Source organism: Calidris pugnax, unplaced genomic scaffold, assembly GCF_001431845.1.
Source record: "Calidris pugnax isolate Ruff unplaced genomic scaffold, ASM143184v1 scaffold360, whole genome shotgun sequence".
NCBI classification, from domain to species: domain Eukaryota; kingdom Metazoa; phylum Chordata; class Aves; order Charadriiformes; family Scolopacidae; genus Calidris; species Calidris pugnax.
This window is the reverse complement of record NW_015091129.1, coordinates 942,555-961,587: the sequence shown is the minus strand read 5'-3', so window position 1 is coordinate 961,587 and position 19,033 is coordinate 942,555. Positions and strand designations below refer to the sequence as shown.

General features: G+C 39.0%; 1 protein-coding gene across 2 annotated transcripts; it reads left to right on the top strand.

The window, feature by feature from the left end:
* Positions 1 to 112: 112 nt before the first annotated feature.
* On the top strand, positions 113 to 14,831 carry ZFAND5 (zinc finger, AN1-type domain 5). Of its 2 annotated transcripts, none has more exons than XM_014958494.1 (6): positions 113 to 214; positions 2,006 to 2,163; positions 2,592 to 2,703; positions 3,112 to 3,209; positions 12,584 to 12,709; positions 12,967 to 14,831. In XM_014958494.1, the coding sequence occupies exons 2-6, from the start codon at positions 2,013 to 2,015 to the stop codon at positions 13,113 to 13,115; spliced, it is 636 nt and encodes a 211-aa protein (XP_014813980.1). In that variant the 5' UTR covers positions 113 to 214; positions 2,006 to 2,012; the 3' UTR covers positions 13,116 to 14,831. The 2 variants fall into 2 exon arrangements, with proteins under 2 accessions (XP_014813980.1, XP_014813979.1); XM_014958493.1 differs by having other exon boundaries at positions 114 to 214; positions 2,006 to 2,169.
* Positions 14,832 to 19,033: the final 4,202 nt, after the last annotated feature.

Genomic DNA, 19,033 nt, shown 5'->3' with positions numbered 1-19,033 from the left:
GCTGGGGGGAAGGTTGCGCCGCCGGGAAGCGGGAGCGAACCGGGAACGGGAGGGTTCAACTCCCCGCCGAGACGCGGCGAGAGGAGGCGGGGAAGCGGGGTGAGCGGGGTCGGGCCCGGTGAGCGTCCTGGCAGAGCCCCACCGGGGAAAGAGGGGCTCCGGAAGGGCTGGGGAGCCACCTTTCAGGTGACAAAGGAGCTGCGGGGTGCCCTAGGTCAGTGCCACCAGCCTGAGCACCTAAAGCTGGGCTTGGGAGGTGGGGGAAGCGGAGCAGGTCTGAGGTGGGTGGTGTCGGCCTGTTTGACGGTATCTCGAGTTCACCTGCTTAGGAAAAGGGCAGAAGGTGGAGTCTTTTTATTTGTGGTGTTAGGCCTACAGCATGGATTGCGTGATTTGTCAGATTTCTCTAGGTGTGTCATGGTTTTTTTACCGACTCCCTTGGCTGGGGGATGTGTGTGTGTATTGCAGTAAGGGTGAAGCTGTTTTGCAGGCCCCAAAGGAGACTGTTTGCACCTGGATTATATAAATAAGGCATAAATAATATAGCTGTTTATAACCGGAAAATTAGATCCCATGACCACCAGCCAGCAAGCACATGAGTTTTGCTTGTTTACTTTCTCCTGCTCTTGGCTTACTTTGATCCCAGCAATTCTGTTTAACTAGACAAAGGCAGCTGTCAGTTGCAGTCGTCATACTAGTGGAACGTAAGTTTACTACTTGCAGTGTGGGATTTCTTAATTAAAGGAAGCATTTCTCTGTACACGGTAATTAATTCACTTTTGGCGTTTTTGACTTCTCAATGTCAGTGGTGTTTTTGACTTCTAAATGTTCTGGAATAGGAAGACAGCAATGTAGAGATTATACTGAAATGTCTCCAGGTGCCACGTACAGTGCTTCTACTAAACTTAAATTTTGGGAGGACAAATGCAATATTCTTGCGTGTCCTCAATTTGTAGTAGATTGCTTGATTACTCTGTTCCACTTTTACTGCCTTTGGGAATCAAGGATTTGGTTGCTGTTCAGTTTTCCTACTGACCTTGCTTTGCAGAGGTTAACTAGCAGTGAAGGTGAAGTATTTTTATTCCTAACTTCTGTAGTTCATGGCAGAGAGTTAGCATTGTCTGCTGGAGTCTCAGAGGTCTTGGTATAACTTTATTAAGACAAAGGATTTAAAAGGATTTAAGTGTTTGGTTTTAGTGTTGTTGTTGTTTGGTTTTTTTGTCATGGGTAGGGTGTGTAATAGAACGTATTCAAGAGTTTGAAGTTGTTAATTTTATTTCTTTTGGAAGAGTAAGATCTAGTCTAAACTTATTTCAGAGATATTCTTTTGCTTCTCTGTTGAAGGGTCCATTACACACACGTTGTTGCCAGTTAGTGTCAGGTTTCATACAAGATTTAAGCCCTGATCAAGGCCTTGTTTTAGAAACTCCTTCTAAAGATAGGAGTACAGACTTCAGATGGCTGCAGCCAGTGCTTCGGGGAATTTTATTGTTTGTTTGACAAATGTATTGTGAGAGTAGGAACTGCTAGTAGTGGAATTAGCAGTAAAATGATGCAAGATCAGCATTACCGGAAAAGTGGGGCTATTCTGTTGGAGTTGGGGAAAAAATAAGCTATGTTGTTTGCCAGAACTGTTTGGTAGAGATGAACTTGATCTTGCTTATTTTGCCAGATCCCTGTTAGTGCTCAGAGGTTGGTAATAAGGGCCTTTTTTGGCTGTCAGATTGAATTTGGTCATTGCCTTCACGTTCAGCTTGGTTCCAGTGACGTCACTTCTCAGTATTTATATGATGATACTTTTTATTCTCCTAAAGGTTCATAATGATGTTACTTAGCAATACAATTGCAGTATTGAATGGTATATTAACATCCATATAAGCCTCTTTAAGAATGCTGACATCACTTTTGGGGGGGTAGGGTGAGCAGACATACGTTAATTTTATAACCCCGTAATTGATTTTGGTGACATGCCAGTTCCTAATGCAGTTCTTGGTTTTATTTACAGCATTGAGATGACTCAGGAGACAAACCAGACCCCAGGGCCCATGCTGTGTAGTACAGGATGTGGATTTTATGGAAATCCTAGGACAAATGGGATGTGTTCTGTTTGCTACAAAGAGCATCTTCAGCGACAGCAGAATAGTGGTAGAATAAGCCCAATGGGTAAGGGTGTGTGATTGTTTTGGTTTGGTTTTTTTTTATTATTTTTTTAAAAATAAAACATACTAAAGATGACAAGGAATCCTAGAAGATTTTTCAGGAGAACTTCTGAAAGCCCTGTACTAAAACAATATCAAAGAGGATGCTACTTTAAATCACAGTAAAGATAAAAATACATTTCTGTGTAATGTGTTCTGGCTTGCTTGGCATTCAGCCATAACTTGCTTTCCCACTTAGCCTCCTCTGTTAGCATGTTCTTATACAATCTCTTACTTTGCTTATTAACAGTATGGCCTGTCTTTAAGTAGGATTTAATAAGCAGTAGGAGTGAAGATTGTGTGCAGACAGTTCATAGCTGTATACAAGACTATTTGACTAGCATATATTCTACAATTTGTTCATAACTAACTTGTGAAATTCTTGCTATATAGGAACAGCCAGTGGTTCAAACAGTCCTACCTCAGACTCTGCATCTGTACAGAGAGCAGACACTAGCTTAAACAACTGTGAAGGTGCTGCTGGCAGCACATCTGAAAAATCAAGGTAAGGTGAAGGTATTACATTGGGGTCTGAATGAGCTGTGAACGTGCAGCGAATTGAAGGCCTGCAGCAAGCCTGCCCTGTTGCAGTAAGTTTCTGCACAGGAAAAAGGGGCAGTCTGCCTGACAGTCCTTTATGAATCTGATTAAAATATTTGCTCCTGGACTCCTACGCTTAAAGGGATGGTTTTCATTTATCTGGAGAAATATTTGCTTCAGGTTTGCCTGTTTTCTTCAAGGGAAACTAAAATAAGAGTGAAAAAAAATGTGTTTTGAAGGTAGTAGAAGCAGAGGTCAGCAATGTGTATCAGTAGTGACTAAATAGGCAGTTTATTAATAGCTCTGGACAGTTTAAGCTTTTATTATGAATGCAAAACTAAAGCAAATTATGTGTTTCACTGTACTTAAACAGAAATGTGCCTGTTGCCGCTTTGCCTGTAACGCAGCAAATGACAGAAATGAGCATTTCAAGAGACGAAAAAGTAACGCCGAAAACAGAGACTGAGCCAGGTATGTTGGCAGAGTAACACTGGGTACAACTAGTGACTTAATGGAAGCTGACAGTTGGGTTACTTTTAAGTAGGCATCTTGTGTTGTGGTGCTGGTCTTGAGGAACCAGTAAGATGACTGCCAAGGGTGCTTTTTGAGTAATCTCTTGTCAGAATCAAGAAAAAGCACTAGTACCACAATGCAGTTCTAAGATGCATGTTCAATGTTAGTAAGAAAGTTGACACCCCTGAGGGTGGTTTTGCCTCCCAAACCTTCATTTTTAAAAGTAAGGTACACTAAAATTGCATGTGGGCAAGGTGTTCAGTTTTGCAGTCAAACTGTTGAGATTTCTGTCTATTATCTAGCAATACAATTCCTGCTGACTCATGGCAGTTGAAATGGCTTTGTTGCATTTGGAGAATGGAGTTCCTAATAAATTCCATCCTGCAGAGGAGTGAGGCTGCGGGGGGAGGAAATTTGTTGTTTAAAAATACTAACAAAAGTTGTTTAGCATTCTTGAACTAATTGAGTAATAAACTACTACTTGGAGAGAGACCGGGAAGGGCAACTTTCTTACATACAACTAGTGAGTGATTGAATTCATATTAATTTGTTCAAATGGATATCTTAACACCCTTATTCTGTACTTAAGCATATTCACACTTTTAAAAATAAATTTAACAGTTCTGAAACAGTCTTAAAACACTAAAAGCTGATGTTTAGTAGGAAGCCTGTTTACTCAAGTTGAAGATAAAATTCATGTTTTCAGTTTTGAAGTCAGTTGCAGAATTCAAGAACATGCTACTCAGTAGTATATAAAAGTGATTTTTATCTAGGTATATCTTTGCCAGCAAAGACTGCTCTAAGGCCTAGTATTTAATTGCCCAGTATTTGTACAGAGGGTTTTGCTATTTGCAGTAGGTCATGCAAGTCAAGATTATGTGACATGAACTAAAGTACAGTTATAAAGTATATTGGGGCTTTTTTAATGTGTGGACTCAGAGGAGATTTTTGCAAGTATTAACTTCTTTGTAACTGTTTTCATCTGAAGAGGCTTTCTGTATGTAGCTAAGAAATAATTTAGACTTTGCTACAGTATTTAGAAACCCATCTTGCCTTGGTATGAATGCCTACCTGAAATGTGGCAAGCAGGAAAGAGGAATACGCAAAATGGTAGCAGTGGTGAAGTCATAGGTGATTTTACTCTTGTTAGAATTGCCGGTATGAGTTTGTCGTTTTGCAAGGTGTAAAGGATGATCTTCAGTTACTGTTGACATAGTACCTGAAAAAGAGGTAATGTGGGTTAACTGTATAAATAGTGTCACATAGCATTTTATTGATTGGAATAGGGGAAAAAATCCAAAAGCAGCTCAAGATACTTATATGTTGTTGTAAATAATCTCGCAGGTTGAAACCAGTAAAAGCTGTCACAAGCTTCTGTAAAGATCACTGGAAAAACTGCCAGAGAGCTTAAATGTCTCTGGAAAGAACTTGTGGAACAAAACTGCCTTCCTAAGTACTTATCTGTAAATTCATGAGACAGCCTCAGCTGTAATGCCCAAGTTCCCTTTTAAGCATTATGGTTTGGCACAGATTGTAGACAACATAGTATAGTGTCCTTTTATACTGTTCTTGGGGTTTGTTGGACGTATGAAATACTCAGTGCATTGGCAGTCTTCAGTGGTACATTGATCTCTGTCTTACAGGCAAGAGAAGCTGGCCTAAACAGGCATAAAAATGCCTGTTGTGTCTGGACTAGTTGCATTTTTCTTCTCTTCCTTTTTCCAGCAGCATCCTATATGTGCTGGTCTGTCCTCTCAAGGAGCAACTGCAATAATAGTAAATAATTCACATTGCCTCATAACAACAAAGCTAATACTTTCTATGAGATAATGCCACACTCATGGAGTTGTTAGTGAAAACACAGCCTAGTTGTAAGCACAGTCTGACCCTAGCAACTGAATTTCGTAACCATCTGTCAGATGGTTATGAGCAGGTAATGAACAAACAATATAGCCTTCAAGCAAAGTAGCTTGCTCTCCTTTTACTGTCTTTAACAGTATGAAGTCACATTCTTTTCTGCCAGATTTTCATTAGCAAATGAAACTTCGGATATTTCCCTTAGAAGCCAGACAGTTAAAAATAGAATTACGTCTGGTCAACTGATTTTTTTAATATTTTTTTTTAGCAGGCTGTAGTATAAAATTGTACTTGTTTGCTATTGGAATTGAAGGAGCTGATTGGGGAAGATGGTGAAGTTGAGAACGTAGCTTAACAGGCTTATTTTTCTTGGGTTTGGGGTGTGGTTATTTTTTTTTCCTTTGCACAGGTTGAGTTGCAGCCTGGATTCTCATTCAGAACAAATCTAGTGCGAAGACAATTTTATCTTAACTTTGAAGGAAGAAAGGCATGATGGATGTAACTGACGTAGTTGGGTGTAATTTTGATGTCTAAAGTACTTGTGTTTTCTTGTGATTTGTAATTTCTTAGTTCTTAGTTGTTTGTTGCAATTTCATAATTGAGCAGTGGCATGTGTTCAGTTATGTATCTGAACTGGTCATAAGTCAGAGAAATCTAAAGGCTTTTATGTCCAAACTCAAATTTATTAGCGGGTGCCACTTACAAAATACTTTTAATAGAATTTTTATAAGCTTTTATGCTTCTTTTTAAGTATTGAATTCTAATACAGTCTTCACCAAAGTCAGACTATACCCAAAACATTCTAGTAATACAACTCATAGTTGCTTTGTTTGCTGTGCTGAGTTGCAGGAATTAAATGCAAAACCTAGTGAGCTCCTTTTGTTTCCTGAGGTTGCTCTGATAGAGTAACACATCTACCAAGTTGGTGAGTGGAGCCCTTCCTTAACAAATGTGGGGGTGTTCTTAGCAAGTATTTGAATGGAAATAAAAGAGCCATGCAAGAAAGAGAATTGAGTTACATAGTAACCACTAAAAGTAAACTGCTTAGAAAACAAATTCATTTACTCATATTACAGCATATGTTTAGTATTTTGTTCCACTTTTGTAGGTCATTACCTTGCTGAATGATGAGTCTCCAGTCAGGTCTGTCAGTGTTTCCAGACATAGTTAGTATCAGCAGGTATATCAGAGGCTTGGATTGGTGCGTTGTTGTTTTGTTGTTGTTGTTGGTTGGGTGTGGCTGTTTTGGGTTTGGTTTTTGGTTTTGTTTTTTTTTTTTTACCCAGTAATAGCTCTGTTTTAGGGAGTAGTCTGCTTAGCTATCATTTTGTGAAGACACAGCTACAGAGAAGCAGTGTTTATAAAGAAAGTGAACGAAAAATTGAACTGATTGTGGTCTTGTGTAAATTACTTATTTTTAAAAATACCCCAAATACTGTTAACTTGCTGCATAATTCCATGTGCATAGTAGCTCACCCTTTCTGTTCCTTAATGAGCTTCAGAAGACAGCAGGTAATTGTGGCTGGCTCACTTGTCTGTTGGCTTTCTACTAAGCCACTATGATTAGGGTTTTTTGACAGTTCTCCTTCATTCAGTTCAAGACCTGTTACGGATTCTCCTCACTTACATTGTAGATAGAACCGGTGTGTTTTATCTGTGATGTGTACAGTGTGTTGCAGGTAATATTGTGAGGAAGATGACAAATAGACAGCTAGTTTATGAGATATGGTAGTCTCAAGATGGTAACTACGTGATATTCCTTAGACCTTCTTCTAAAGAGTGTCTTGTTAATTCTGGTGGTTTTTTTCACACATGGCTATAATATTTTAACTATGTGTCTATCTGTAGACAGTTCTTTTGTGGCTAGTTGGTAAAATTGTCTAAGAACTGTCTTGTGTTGAAAATAATTAGCTCATCTTCATGTTTCCCATGTCTGCTGTAGCTTCAGTAGATGCCCCTAATTGAAACAATTCTGAAATGGAACCAGTAGTCTCTTCTAAGCCCTGGAGCTGTTCACTTTGGAAAATAAGACTGGGGACCCAACTGTTGTCAGGAGATATTAGTTGTTTAGCTTTAGTAAGTTTTAATTAGACTAAATTACTTAGGATTATCATATGGTGGGATTTATGCTGGTTGCTTAGCTTTTCTTAGCACGAGTAACTAGATTTGCAGAAGCCTTCAGGCCACTGTGGAGTGCGATGCTGTGTTCAGTCTTTTAGTATGAGCAAAATGTCAATGTGCTGATGTTTTGGTGGTGTTTTCCCCAAGTCTGGTTCAGTTCCTGATGTTCTGCCAGCAAGAGCGCAGGCACACAAGAAGGGTAAACCAGAAGATAAAGAGGCTACAACCTTCAGCAGAGACTGCAAATCAACAAGATCAGAGCAGTCTAATCTGCATGGACACAGGAAAAAAAAATCCAGTACGGTTTTAGAAGATCCCAGATGAAAAATTACCATTGGACTAAAAGATGCGCAAACAGCATGTGAGGGGTGGCTGTACAGATCGCAAGGGTCTAACTGCCCACAGATTGCTTTGTTTGAGATTCCTCCCTTTTTGGAGGCACCCAGCTTGGGCTGACCCTGCTGATGTACCTGCTTTGTTTGAGATTCCTCCCTTTTTGGAGGCACCCAGCTTGGGCTGACCCTGCTGATGTACCTTTCAAATAATTTACTTATTTTTATAAAACCTGACATCTGAGACTCTGCTGTGGAAAACCTAGGGTTGAGCTTGAAGGAGGGAGCACACCCAGGAGTGTGAGGAGTCGCAAGTGGCAGCCGTTGGCTCACTGGGGTCACCTGCTGCAAAGGGATCCTGGTCTGAGCAGTGGAAGACTTGAGTGGTGTGTGTGCGACTCCTTGAATGGTGTGTCAGGCAGCACCTTCTCCTTTAACACTGTTGTTTTGTTTTAATAGTGGTATGTCACAGGTGTCAAGTCTTCATAGTGACCAAATTAAGCCATATTTCTGTGTGATACTGAAACAGGTATCTTTACATTGTATTAATGAACCAGTGAAGGTATTCAATATGCCTGTTAGGAGCTGGGCGTGTGGGAGATGAGTTGCATGCTGCAGAACATTCCTGTTCCCTGTCTTTGGCATTAAATTAAACACGATAGAAGTTTATTCTGTAGACTTTCATCATGGACATCTGGGTTGGCATAGCAATTGCAGTTCCTGAAGAATAAAGTATTTAGGCTCAGGAAGCTTTATAAAGCATAATAAGAACTGTCCATCTTTTGCAACTAAAATTTTACATACAAGTCCATTGCTTTAATCTGCCGTATAAGCACTGCAGGGTCTCTAGTACAATCTTTCTGTTCTGGTACTGCAGAAGTGCAGTCTTAGGTCTTTCTGATTACTTTTGAGTTTGTCTTTTTTTCTTGTTTTAATTTTTTCCAGTTCTTCCATGGTGAGGGTTGAGTGTTATCTTCATCAAGTCAGAATGCTTAAATCAACGTTATTTTTTTTTTATGCTTTCAAGACTTTGCTCCACTGATATGTTTACCACTGACTAGTACTGTGAAAGTCATGCTGTTTGGATCTTATTTTGGTTAATTTTTGTTTAGTCAGAGAAGCTTCTAAAAACTTCTTGGTGTTATTTCAGTAGCCTTTTCTGGTTCCTCTTGTTATGGAAAGGGTTAAAAAGTAATACTGCTGTATTTTGATCAGGTTTTGTTCAACTGAAACACTGGAACCATTCCTTTCCATTGTGAAATCTCAGTGGGAAAACACCTACGGTAGGCAGGCTCTTTTGTAGCAGCAATACTGGTTTATATAGGGAAAACTACTGTCAGTTCTGAAAATCCTGTTCTTAGAGCAGTTTTTAATTCTGAGTGGCAGTCCCACATAGTCACTGCGGAATAATACTTTTGGGTCTGAGAAGAGCTTAGTTCTCCAGTTTGTAGGACGTTTCTGTGTATAGCTTGAGTAGCTGTCATGGTGTGGCTAACTTCTCTCATCAGTGGCCTTGCTGTTCCGACATACCTTTTGTAAGGATGTGTCTTCTCTTCAGACTACATGTGAAGGAAGATTTCCCAAATTCAGAATGCAATGCCTGTATTTGTGGGGGGGTTTTTCAGGTACTTCTCCAATACTAGAATTATGTTAGTCTTTATCATCTTAGATCAGCAATAGTCTTCCTTGTGGATGATGGTAATGCATTTTACAGTGCCTACAGATAATAATTTCAGTCCAAAATGATAGTTAATAAAGGCCTGCCCAGTTCTGAAAATCTGTTGCTCCTAAGTTTTTTGGCCTTGTAGTAGGAGAACTGATCCGCTAAAATTCAAGTGAAGTAAACCCAATCAGATAACTTTTTGAGCCCAAGGTTGAAAAGGGAAGCGACCAAGGTGATGGAGGGAGAACAGAAACTTGGTTAAGTGATAAAACCTGTACAGGTACCAATAACCACTCAGCATTTCTTCAGTTATTCATTCCATGGGAATCATACAGTAATCATTTAGAGCACTTTGTTTAACACGGTAATTTCTAGCATAACATGAATTTAATATATTGGAGACTGGAATTTTACTTGCCTGGCTGGATTTAGCTTCTGTGCTAAAGGAAGCCTTTTGTGACAAGCGGTTGTCAGGACAGCATTTGATTAATTTATATTTGCTCCTGATATCATGGCAGTACAATTACAGTGCAATTACTACAATTTACAGTATTTTTCATCCAAGCCACAGGGTGATGAAAAAGCATTTTTAGTCTGAGCTTTAAGTAAGGGGCAGGGTAGGCAGCTTTAGCTTTACTTCTGTCTTAGCCATTACTCAGAAGCACATTTATGAAGGTTTAACGTGATAAAAACTCATCATCAGACTTAACTCTGCTGGCATAAAAGAATAGGAAAAGCTTTTATTCGTGGGAAGTTATAAATGACACATTTTAATTTGGATTTAGGGGCCTGTGTCCCATCTTGTCTTGGGACCTTTTAGTGCCCATTACTGCATGTTGTTTTAGTTGTGGTGGAAGGATCCTGTTCAGCATGTGCCTCCATAGTTTCTTAGGATGACTCTCATAATTTTCCAGTTCCCGAGCTGCCAGTTTTCACAGTTTATTCATGCAAAGAAGGAAGTACACCTGTAGTAGTTGGGAGCACTTTCCCTTAGATGGATTTGTTTTGTGGTAGATTGATCTACTAGGCTATCTATTTGCCTTGGTGATTCCTCGGAAGTTGCTGTTGCCACAGTTTCTTCCTTGTTGGCAGTGATAAAGGTTGCTTCTCTTACTGCTTTCGTTTTCTCTTAGTGCATGTTGTGAGTAACTTTAACTATTGAGGTCACTGTTTATTTGCCCCTTCTGCATTTTCTTTTGCATCTGATTGAAACAGCATGGGTGCTCCCAGGGCTTGTACGTATAAGTTGGTTCTGATGCTGATGAAGCTTCCTCCTGGCTAGCTATACACCAAATTGCAAAGTGCGTGAGCATTTCTGGTACCTTTCTTGTCTGCCATGGCATACAATTAGTATTTCACTTTTAAAGAAATGAGCAATCTAAGAAATGCAAAAAGGGTTTGACCATGCTTTTGGGGAGGTCTTTTTTTTTAAGGCCGTAGTTGATGGCTGTTAGCCAAGGTGCATAGTATCCAACAGGTTTACCCTGTGATAACACTGGTTTTTAATGTGGTTTTTGGTCACAGGCTCTCAAATAGATTAAGGGATAGCAAACACTGGTTTCCTTGGATTTAAAGACAAATATAGAGGATCATATCTGTTCATCTAGAAAACGTTAATCATCAAGACAAAGGAATTGTTTTCTCAAAAAAACAAGCAGCAGCAGAAATGACCCCAAAGAGTTCCAACAGAAGTAGTGATTGTGGTACTAGTGCTGTAATAATTTACTCATACCTCAGATTTGGCAAAATAGCATTGACATTGAACTTCCCAAATTTTTTAGGAAAAGGTCTATCCAAGGTAACAAAAATTAAAGGCAGTAAGTGCCTTAGTTAGGCCTATTGCTATTACAACTGTTGCTATAATGTGTAAGTAAAGTATAAGAAAATTTTAGCAACCTTTGTTTCACTGCATGAAATTTTTTGGTGATGAGAACTGAAGGTTCCTTGTTACCTCTGAGAGCTTGTCACTTTTAAATCTTGTTTAGTTTATGAAGTCCTGACTGGGGGCTGTCTTGTTTTACAGTGAATTCTGAGGCTTTCTAGGTATTAGTGGCAATTTTGAACTGGTTTTTAAAATACCTGTGAACAGGTCAATGCAAACATAATTTTAAAAAACAAGTATGAACAGTAAGGAGAAAAACAACCAACATAACTGTTTCTTCATGTCTGGGAAAAAATGCACTTTTCACCGGATACAACACTTACTGATCCAAAAGAATCTCAACTAACAAATCTTATTTTTCTGCATAAAGTTGATTACCAATAAGTTCTAAGCATTTATTCTGGAATGCATTTTGTAGTTTGTTCTGTTTTACAATAGATGTCATCATACAGCTGGGAGAGTTCAGGAAAACTGTACCAGGGGCAGGAGTTAAAGCTGTGTAAAAACACACCTCTCAGCTTTCCTCCCTTTTAGTTTGGAAATAAAGAGGATATAAAAAACCAAGCAAACAAAAAACCCCAAACAACGGTTGTTTGGCTGACTGGAAAAAAAAAAATACTTTTTTAAACAAAATGAACAGATTCACAGAAGTTCAAAAAAGGACAAATTTTTATCCTTCAGATAACTAAAGTTAATTGTAACTGAAGTTTGTCTGAAGGTGTTCATGACAGAGGCAATTAAAAAATGACTCATTTTGACTATACCTACTTGAACGCTAAAGCTGAATACAATGCAAAAATACAGATATCCAGTGTAAATCTGCACTTTGTTCTTAACTGAAAGTGTTGAAAATGTGAGGGCTCTTTTGAAGTTTGTGTGTTTTGTAGCTGTGCTCTGGATCTGTCACAGAATCAGTGGCTTGCTAGCTGCTGTCTTGGTGACCTGTTTCAGGCATCTGACTTCACAAGTGTAGTAGCAACGTAACATAGTATGATAATAGTAACACATGACTGAATTTCATTTGTTTCTAAAATACGTACCTATTAGTTATATTCTGCACAGATATCCCATCTGTTCAGCAACTTTAGCCATGACAATAATGTTATTTTTTAGATTAAATGTTACTTGATCATATGACTTTTGAAAACATTAAATGTGTGCATGGAACTTCTGGACTGCATTCCAAGCCCTTAATACCTGTATACTTCTGTATAGGTGTAACAAATAAGTACTTTATATTTTCTGGCTGGTGGAACTGTGGGGAAAATCTGATTGTCTTGTGTAGACCCAAAAGGGAAGAATAGAGTACCTAAAAATCCCTATTCCTGATTTGCATTTTTGTACAGTAGTCTGTGTAGTACTATAGACATCAAACATGAGGATCTTAATATGGGAATTAGTCCTTAAGGAATACACGCATGCTAGTGAAATCAAGAAAAGGACATTTAACCTTTATTTCCTTTGCTTGCTTTGGCAGTTGTTACTCAACCAAGCCCATCGGTTTCTCAGCCTAGTACGTCGCAGAGTGAAGAGAGGACTCCTGAGCTGCCCAAACCAAAGAAGAACAGATGTTTCATGTGCAGAAAGAAGGTTGGCCTTACAGGTATGAGAACACTTAATCAGTTTTCAACACATCTGTATGATTAGTTGCCTCTTGCTAAATTAAACTTGATGAAATATCTGTACCATTAAACTTAGTTGCTTCTTCAGAATCCAAACAACTTAATACAGCTGTTCATTTTTTTTACTCTGTATGTCAGAGTAGGCGAGCGTACCGCCTTTGTAGTGACTAATCCCTTAATTTACAGCTTGATTAAATACGAAGCTTCCTAATGATGTTGCTTCTTTTTCTATGTACAGGATTTGACTGCCGATGTGGAAACTTATTTTGTGGACTTCACCGATACTCTGACAAGCATAACTGCCCGTATGATTACAAAGCAGAAGCTGCAGCAAAAATCAGGAAAGAGAATCCAGTTGTGGTGGCTGAAAAAATCCAGAGAATATAGGTTAACCTGCTTGTGAACAGACTGACTGACTCTTTGTTTTTAATATATCCTAGGAAAACACAAAAGAGCAGGTGCATGGCCGTTTTCCTCTGTTCTCCAAAGTTTTACTTTTAGTCTTGTCTGTCTTATAATGATATTTCAGAATGTTTGGGTGTTTGTTACAGGCAGAATCGGATAGATACAGCCCTTGAAAATATATATGCCCTCCCCAGAATATAATTGGATGATCAGAAACCTGCATAGGAATTCACATGCACAGAGGACAGACTCTCTAGTTCACGTGTGCCAAACAGATGTATGCTATCTGCATGTTTGCAGCAGATCTGACTTTTCAGATATGTTTGAGATATATAATCTTTGGTTAGTGTTATGTGCCTGTTTTGGAGAAGGATACATCGAAAAGGTTGGCAGTCTATCATTTTAAATGTCATTCTAATTTTAGTTTCCACACTCCATTGTTTTCCAGCAGAGTGTATGTTACGTAGAGGGGTCCACCATCCCAGTAAAATGAATGTTGGTGCCATATTTAAGAAAGTTACTTATCAATTGCACTGAGAAAAGTGGAAAAAATCAGATACGTATGAGAAGAAGACTGTTTTGGAAAAGATTACATTAGCTTTAGAATCATGAAAATGCGAAAAAATTTCTTTACTTTGAGGGTGGCAGAGGACTGGAACAGGCTGCCCAGGGAGGTGGTGGAGTCTCTTTCTCAGGAGACATTCAAAACCCACCTGGATGCATTCCTGTCCATCCTGCTCTAGGTGAACCTGCTTGGGCAAGGGGGTTGGACTTGGTGATCTCTGGAGGTCCCTTCCAATCCCTAACTTTCTGTGTGATTCTGTAAAATCGGTTCCTGAAGGAAATGTCCTGCTAGGAACTTACGAACTGACCTGCAACAGAGTTGTCTGCTTTTCCTTGCATAGCTAAAAATGTCGTGTAGCACAATATTGTAAGATTGGTTTACCAAAAAAAAGTTACATATGTTTTTAGACATACCACATCAGCTCTATCAAGCAATACGTCTGATGGGTAAGTTGCTGAAGTATTAGAACAGTTTATTATTCATATACTACTTAAGTTCTGTGTGTTCTGAGTTCAAAAGAATATTAGGAGTTAATTTTTTCTAGTTTTAAATGTAACAATTGCACTGTTCTGCATGGAAAACCATACCCAACATGGCTGCTGTAGACTTAACTGGTAGCTGGAACCACTCTTGGAGGGCTGCTTTATCATTTTTAATTGTACTTGGGTGTAGGACTAGTGTTCTTGGGTGTATTGCATGGGCTGCATTATCTACAGCATTGTACAATAACAACTCTAGAAAAGGCAGTATACTTCACTGATGCTTGTCTGGTAATATCACTTCTGTGTTATAATGGAAGGGGTTTTGTGATGTATGAAACTTGTGTTTTTTTATATAAACAAGTACAGTTTAGACTAGTGTTGTGGTAATGCCTGTTCTCATCTGTAAATAGTTACGTATTGTACACAAGGCGCTACTCCTGAACTTCCAATTTTTATTGCAGTGTTCAGTCTTAGTTTATACTTCACTATTAAAAGTATCAGGTTTTTGCTTCTAACTTTGTTTTTCTGAGTTATTAGATATGCAAACATGTACAGATAGTTCATATTTATGTATTGCACATAATCATGCTACCCAGCATCTATGCTGTATTGTATTATGTAAATAATAAAAATCATGTACAGAAGGAAATACTTCCTTTTGTGATAGTTCATTGGGTTTAGTTATTACTGTAAACAGAAGGTGACCTTCTAGAGGTTGAGGTGCAAAGATAGTACTAAGTTCTTATTGATGTCATCTTTATCCTTAAGCCTGCCTATGTCCTTATTTCTTATTTGGATATACCAGCTTCTTCTAAGACAATTTCCATAAGCAGCTGGAATGCAGATAACTACTTGATGGCTCAACAGAAATGTCGGCAAACAACAATGTGCTTAAATGGAGCAAAGGAAGGCATTAACAGTCAACTTCAAAGTTGGTTTGCTTTTTTGGTTTGGATTTTTTTGTTTGTTTTGCTTACAAAACTTCTTTCCAGTGTGTCTTTTCTGATAGAGCCAGTACACTGACTATGCCATTCTGTCCACACCTTCACCAGGAGACCTGGACAAAGTTACTGTCAGGGTCAGCATCCAAATACAGATGTTAAATATGCCAGATTTATCCTTCCTGGTGCAAAGGACAAGGACAGAATACACAGCAAAGATTGCTTTGGAGGAAGACGTCTTCACTGCTGGATAATGCATAAAAATTGCTTGTATCAGAAATGGATAATGTGCATCCCACCAGTCAGCTGATACTCGCGTGATAAGTTACTGCTGCAGCCACTGTATATGTTTCCAATAAGGGAACAAAGGCATACTCTGGGACTTCATTTTCCAGGATGGATTTTATGACTTAATCATGGAACTACTCTAAAACACCAAAATTATCATTCTTCTAACTTCTGTGTTAAAGCAAAATCAGCTATTCCACTGCAGCAGAAAATGCTTTTCTCTTTTTTTCCTCTTTTTTTTCTTTTGAACCTGGGAACACCCTGCAACTGGATATTTAGGGAGAATTGTCATTTTTGATACTGTTGTGGCTAGAGTGTTTTAGGACAGGTAATAGTACTGATACTGGTATTTTATGATTATGATGATTGCAATCTTACTGTCTGCTTTTTCATCTGAAAAAAAGGCTTTACTTAAGACTTGTGGAAATAATTTATCTCAGTAGATCTGTGGAGGAAAATACGGAGTGGAAAAATTCCTCATTGTCCTGTGAAATCATGAACTGTGTCATATGTCAATTGTGCACAAGTCGGCTATTAGCCTATACTCAAAAGTAAGTCTAGAAGCTCCCCTTTAATAATTTATAAGTGTCTGTAATCATCCAGGAGCCCTAATTCTGTTCAGGCTCGCTAAAAACTTAAAGAAGGGGAAGGTGGTTTAAAAGGAGCGGGTATTAACAAAGTGTGTGGAGAAGCAGTGATTTAAACTTGGGTGCAAATGCGGTGGCATCTTCCTTGGCAAAGAGTAATAATGTAGGTGCGGCGTCTTTGAGATCCTGCTCCCCACCACCCAACTTGGAGAAGTCCTAAAGTCAATGGTTAATTCCCACAGCACTGTCAGACAGTCAGTTTTAATACAGTGGTATTAAAATGCTTTAAGAAAAAGAGTCCGTCCTCTCCAATATCTAAACACAAGCCATTCATAAAGCTGCTCGTGTCAGTTTAAAGTGACAAACAGCTATGAATAGTATACCCTTCTTTCCAAGAAAGAAACGTGATCACTTCACATGACCCTGATCCTCATTTAACATTCGGCTGTTAGACTGAGATGTGCTTAACTTATGCATAAACACACAATTCTAGGAAGTCTTCCTCTGTCCCAAACAAGCTTACCAGATGATGAGGACTTTTTTTTTAGTTAGGGGACAAAAAGGAACAGACAAACAAATGAGTAAATAACAGCAGCTGGTGACAAAAAACTGTCAGGTAATCTTCAATCTGTGAAATACTTGCCTCGCTGGTGCTATGGCTGCACAGTGTTATGTTCCAGAGCATCCTGTACAAACTCACAGCTGTTACTGTTAAAGCTGAAATTTGGAGTATAGTGATGAGCTTCCTGTGGTGTGTCCAACCTGTTGCTGTAAGGCTGATGAGCTGCCATGTGACATGGTTGATTATGGTGCATAAGGATGCCGTGGGGTCCAGAAGCCCTGACTCTCTTCCTGGTACTCAGCCCTTTGAAAAGGTGCTTCTGATAATCGGTTACTCTGCAATGTATTTTGGAAGGTCATTATTCACAAGTGCAAGGGCACGTCTTGGACACTTGCTTGTGTTTGTTGCCTCTCAGTCACTCAAAGGATCCTTAATAAGGATTTAACTTGTGTATAATGAGTCAAAATGTATGTCAGTTTCTTGGTGTTCCTAGGCAGTTCTACGGCATCACCTGATGGGTATGCTTGAAGGAGGAAATGCACAGCAAATGGAAATCCCTTTGGTTTTGCTATCCAGGTCTGTTAAGTAGCAATGATTCAGTAAGAAAAGGAACTATGCACTCTGTATAGGTGTGTAATTTTTGTGTTTGTTTTATTAGTTTCTCAGCCAGCCAAACAATGAAAATGCATTTTCTCACAAATGACCTATTGTTGACTGCTTTGGTCTTTGTCATAATGAAACACCCAGGAAACTTGATGTACTATTGTCTGATTCAGGAGATGCAAAGGGCTCTGGTAGTACCCCTGAAAGTACCTGGATGCTGCTGGAACTAATAAATTACATCCAAACTGGGGGAACAGTTAGAAAATCTGAGCTGGAAAAATAATGACAGTAGCTACCTGTGGAAATGTTAAAACATAGTCCAGGAGGACAGTTCTTTTTGTGAGTGCAGTGCGCATTAGTTACAACCACAGTCAGGTCAGTATCTAACAGAACAGAGTTTCAAATGCCATTTCACAGTCCTGAGTTACTCCTTAATCTACTGTAAACACTTCAACAGAAGTGTTCAGCTTCAGTCTTTAAATTGCCTATTGGAATAGTAATTTAGTGATGGCCAAAGAAAAAACAGGATTGGGTTGTTGGGGTTTTTTTACTAGACTGCAGAAGATACAGAAACCCTTTCATCAGCACAATGAAGTCAAACCAAGGACCAGATTTCTGACTCGTATAATTCAGCAGAAGAAGCAAGTCTCAGCATGTGGGATGCAAAATAGCAGAGTATCAGCAGCCTGTGATTTAAATGAAATGAAAATAGAGGCGTAAAACTGTTAAAGATGGCAGTACTGAAATAAATGCAGGAATCAACACCCACTGTGGCAACCCGAAACACTGTGGCTTGACTGCTTATTTGTGTAGATACAAATCTGTAGCATTAAAAAAAAAAAAAAGCGTTGATTATTGAAATGACTAGTCACAGATGCCTGAAGAAGCTGTGTCTCGCTCTTGATTTTGTACTAAATGGTAAGATGTAGATGACAGATTCTTTTTTTATTGCTAATTTCATTTCAGTGTGTGTTTCTCTCCATGGCCAGTACTGTAAGAATGTTGGAAGCTGGGTCTCTCATGTGGATGTTACTTTGGGTCAAACCCCCTAAGACACCTGTACCTTTACTAAATCTCCTTGCGGTCCTAGCTTTTTTCTCCCCGTATCTACAACCAGCTAACAGCATTTACTCTCAAGTAGCAGTAAGCCTGGTTATCACAAACTGAGGTTTGTTTCTTTTGGAGAGAAAATAAATAAATATGACCATTTTATCTACTCTTGCCCCTGAGTACAAGCATGCATGTGTCATTAGTCCTGACCCAAGACAGGTGAAGTCTTGCACTTTACTGACCCTCTGGGCACCTGGCTGGGTTGGAGGGTGAAGTGCCTTCCTCTCTGCAGGTGTTTCACAGGAAGTTCACCCACAGCTTGTGCCAAATGAGGGCATTTCCAGAGCCCCCCTCCTCCTCCTGAGTTCCCAATGGGTTGCCTCTAATGCTAAATAACTAACACTGCAGTGTGATGCCATCTTTAATCCATACACAGGCGACGACATCTCAATTATGTTGCTGTGACTGTGAAGCAAATTCTTACTTGCTTTTCCTTTTTCAATTGTGCATGTATTATTTTTAAAATACATATAGGAGGTTGTGTGTGTGTCAAGGAATTTTATATTTGAAATATGAAGTGCCTGAACCTTTTTCATTTTTCTTCCAGTTAGCATTCCATATCTCAAAGGATTCAACTGAACACGAGCCTGATTTTTGCAATGTCATATACTTTAGTTATAAAGTCACCATCTCTTGTAAGACCATCTCAAATATCAGTGTAAGACAACCTTTCCTAATGATAGACCAGAGTCGCTTTTGCTGAATGAACCACCAAAGCTGTGTTGCTCACAAAAAGATGTTTAAATCCAGGGAAAGAGTTAA